This window comes from Anarrhichthys ocellatus, unplaced genomic scaffold (genome assembly GCF_004355925.1).
Source record: "Anarrhichthys ocellatus isolate YVR2014 unplaced genomic scaffold, GSC_Weel_1.0 scaffold78, whole genome shotgun sequence".
Lineage (NCBI taxonomy): Eukaryota > Metazoa > Chordata > Actinopteri > Perciformes > Anarhichadidae > Anarrhichthys > Anarrhichthys ocellatus.
In genome coordinates this window covers 2,439,167-2,443,111 of record NW_022280108.1, presented here as the reverse complement: position 1 = coordinate 2,443,111, position 3,945 = coordinate 2,439,167, and the positions used below count along the sequence as shown (strand labels likewise).

The 3,945-nt window shown below is 48.8% G+C and overlaps 1 protein-coding gene across 1 annotated transcript in view; it reads left to right on the top strand.

Moving 5' to 3' along the window:
• The window catches only part of LOC116398130 (protein sprouty homolog 3), a 15,962-nt gene extending 12,802 nt beyond the window's left edge, over nucleotides 1-3,160 (top strand). The window contains exon 2 of the mRNA XM_031874191.1: nucleotides 424-3,160. Within this exon, the coding sequence (XP_031730051.1) occupies nucleotides 510-1,418 (909 nt within the window). The 5' untranslated portion in view covers nucleotides 424-509 and the 3' untranslated portion in view covers nucleotides 1,419-3,160. The remainder of the gene's footprint in view (nucleotides 1-423) is intronic.
• Nucleotides 3,161-3,945: the final 785 nt, after the last annotated feature.

Genomic DNA, 3,945 nt, shown 5'->3' with positions numbered 1-3,945 from the left:
TCTGTTATGTTCGCTATGTTCGCTACATCTGTTATGTTCGCTACGTTTGCTATGTTCGTTATGTTTGCTTATGTTCTTTTTTGTAATATAAGTATAAATAAGCAACTCAATGTATTTATTCTGTGCTACTGGGATAGCCTTTATGCTCACGTTACTTTGTTAGCCTTTGTGCTACTGGGCTAGCCTTTGTGCTGCTAGGTTTGTCTTTGTGCTACTTATTCTCGCTGAGCAGTGACTCTCACTCGTTCTTTGGCTCAGTGGGTGTGTGCTCATGAACGTCATTTACAACAGCAGCAATAGTTGTGCTATATGCAACAAATGGAATAAAACTTGCATTGTCTGTATTATAACAGGCTTGTCTGATAAATGTCAACTTTGAATCATTGAAAGTTAAATTTCTGTCCTTTCTCTGTGTGTTTGCAGGTTTATCTGATGTGCCGTGAGCGTTGGGAGCACCTTGCCCCAGCTCCGGCCTGCAGCCCTGGTGCTACCCAGCCTGGCTCACCAGGATGGACCCTGCTCATTCCTTCAGGATGGAGCTGGACGGACTGGACCTCCAGCAGGTCCCAGTGCTGTCGCTCGACCAGATACGTGCCATCCGGGCCAACAATGACTATGTGGAGAGGCCCGTGGCGCTGGAACCGGCATCCCAGTCCGGGTTTTTCTATGCCCATGACGACCGAGTATACCCCCACTACCCACAGCCTTCTTTCCACTCGGCCCTGCCCCGCAGCCAAAGTCAGCAGCAGCACGCTCACCTGTCCCACCTGAGCCGTTCCAGTACCATAAGCTCTTCCATGTCTCGGACCAGTGCCACCTCAGACCAGCGGCTACTGGCGGGTTTGACACCATCTCATTCTGGCCTCGGTTCGGTGGTCCGTTCTCAGCCTAAAGGAGAACTCAAGCCTGACGCTTCCTTTGGCAAAGGCCTGACGGAGGACGAGGCTGAGCAGGGCCTTCATTTGTTCATCTGCGAGCGGTGTGGTCGCTGTAAGTGCCAAGAGTGCTGCGCCCCCCGCCGCCTGCCTTCCTGTTGGGCCTGCGGACAGCGCTGTCTGTGCTCTGCCGAAAGCGCCGTGGAGTACGGCACTTGCTTGTGCTGCGTTAAAGGCCTGTTCTACCACTGCTCCGCCCAGGATGACGAGGATAACTGTGCTGACCGGCCGTGCTCCTGCGGTCCGGCCCACGCCTGTGCCCGCTGGGGCACCATGGGGCTGCTGGCGCTCTGCCTGCCCTGCCTCTGCTGCTACCCCCTTGCCAGGCTGTGCCTTGCCCTGTGCCAGTGTGCCCACGACCGCACCACGCGCCCCGGCTGCAGGTGCAGCAACACCAACACCGTGTGCCGCAAGATCTCCGCCTCCAACCCTAACCCTGGTCACCCCTCGCTCCGCAGCAAGGCCCTGGAGAAGCCCTTATGACAGGCCTGGATGGGGGCCAGGTGAATCCAATTCCCTCTCAGCCGTCGCCAAAGCAATGCTGTCGCCAATCAACCGTGTCACAGCTGACATTGTGACGACAATGCCAATGTGTCCCACCCACCTACATACGACAAGCCAACCAACCAATCGTGAAGTGTTGTTCACCTAATGTACCTTGAATTTACTTCATCTCCAGCTCAGGAGGGACCAAAGCTTTACTGTGCCTGTTCATGTCGGAGACTTCATGCCTAAAAACACTCACGCTGAAGAAGAAGAAGCTGTCGTGCTTTTGCTGGACTGCCCTTCAACCTTAACCAAGACATCCAGACGGAAATCACCTCTCTCTGCATTCTGTGGTGTAGTCTGGACAAGTTAAAATCTATTTATTTATTATTGAACCTCCTTCCTCCCCACCCTCTGCAGAGAGAACGCACAGACGGGCGATGGACCAAATCAGGAAGGAAAGACGCCCGTGGCTATGTGAAATGGTCTACGCCAACACAGTTTCTCTCCTCTACAAGAGGAGAGAATCAGAAGATGCATGAGAGATCGAGGACCACGATGACATTCAGAAAACTCCACAAAAGGTTCACGATTAATGAATGAAGAAAAAAACAAAAACGTCATGCCGCGGTGCATATCTGACTGGGAGTCTTTTAACAAAAGCACCAAGGCATAAAGCGAGAACAAAGACACATCTGTAACAGTTTGACACCAAAAAGGGACCATGCACTGTACGAACTGAGTGAATTTCAATGCTATTAAGCTCATTTGTAAAGGAAAAGCACTGTGAGGTAGATGGACGATGTTTACCCCAGCAGCCAAGAGCTGAATGGGGGATTATTTAACCGGAGGGAGGGTGCATCCATTGTCACTAGGCAGCGTGTGTGTGGTGTGTGTGTGTGTGTGAGAGAGTGTGTGTGTATCCTCCTACTGTACAACAACCTGTGTATGTAGAAGCTGTGTGTATGTTGTTTTCTCAGCAGAAGAAGCCTCCCTTGTCTTATTTTTAGCAGCGCTGCTTCAGTGGAGCTCTGAGGGTCTGGTCGGGTTTCCTCCCGAAGTCAGTCTGCCGCCAAACCTCCCTCCTTCTCTGCCCCCCCCCCACTCCCCCACGCTTCTCTCCTCCTCCCATCCTCGAATCAAACGATTTATTCTTCTGGACCATCTCATTCTCATCCAGTCACTACCTTGAACAGCAGCTTTAGCAGCACAACACCAAAAAAAAGATTATGGTCATGCCAGTCACTGTCTTTTAAATTCAATGTAATTCGTTGAGCTTGGTTGTATTATAAGCCGGCTGCCATAACTCTTTAATGTCTGAAGTAGTGAGGATGTTAATATTTAACCGTTAACCAACAATAACAATTTGGTCCGATGACTGCGATCACTTGAAACAGTTAAAAAATGTAAACGTTTAAAAACAAAAGTTGAACAAAACTCGTAATAAAAAGCTTTTCACTAAAATGAAAACAGCTAGTCCACCTTAAAAGGTCAGTCCACCTTAAGCAACCTTGAGCCGTAGTTGTTGGCTAACCCCCGTATCTGTAATCAACACGTGGGAACAAGACACAGGAACTTGGCCTGGGTCTTGAGGAGCTGTAGCATTTATTTTCAACAAATTAATTGTAAACATTTTAGTTGCAGCTGGGCCTCGAAAACACTGAGGAGCATCCCCTGCTTTATGGTCTGTTTGACTCTAAATGGACCATAATGTACTAAATGAACATCATGCTGTATTGAAGAAGACTTGAAACTAGAGATTGAGACCATAAACTCATGTTTACAATGTTTACTGAGGTAATAAATCAAGAGAGAAGTAGAGTCATTTTCTCATAGACTTCTATACAACCAGAGGAGTCGCCCCCTGGTGGACATTAGAGAGAATGCAGCTTTAATGCATGAAGCTTTGACTTCACTCAGCAGAACTGGAGGTTGCCGCCTGGTAGCGATGCGTGTCGGTGTGTTTAGCCCCTTAGGCACTTTAACCACAGTACGTCTAAGCCACTAAGACCTAATACAAATCGGTAGCTGCTCTTGGTAATGTGCAAAAGTTAGAAAAAATGAGCTTTTAAAAAGAAACAAAGAAATACAATTACAACCAAGCCAGCTGACAACACACCCATATATCCCTCCTGCCTTCGTCTGTCTCTCCTCTCACGCTCAGAGGGCTAAAAGCCTCCAGTTCCTGGTCCATAGAGAGCTGATCAAACAGGCAATTAGCTTCATGATAGCTCTTAATGGGCCGGAGAAGAATGGAGGGAGGGGAGGGAGCGGATGATGGAGTTGTGGTGTTTGGCAGATGGACAGCTGATGGGGAGAGAGAGAGGGATGCTGGGAGGAAAGAGGTTGGCTGGAGGGGAAAGAAAAGAGGATATGAGAGGATGTTGGTGTCGCCATTAAGTAAGATGGAGACCATTCATGGAAGAAAAATAAAAATAGTTTGCACTTCAAGTTCAAATTTAGCGTCAAACGTAACTACAGCAGTTGACGGCTCGTCAAGGAAGGAAACGCTGATGGAAAACAA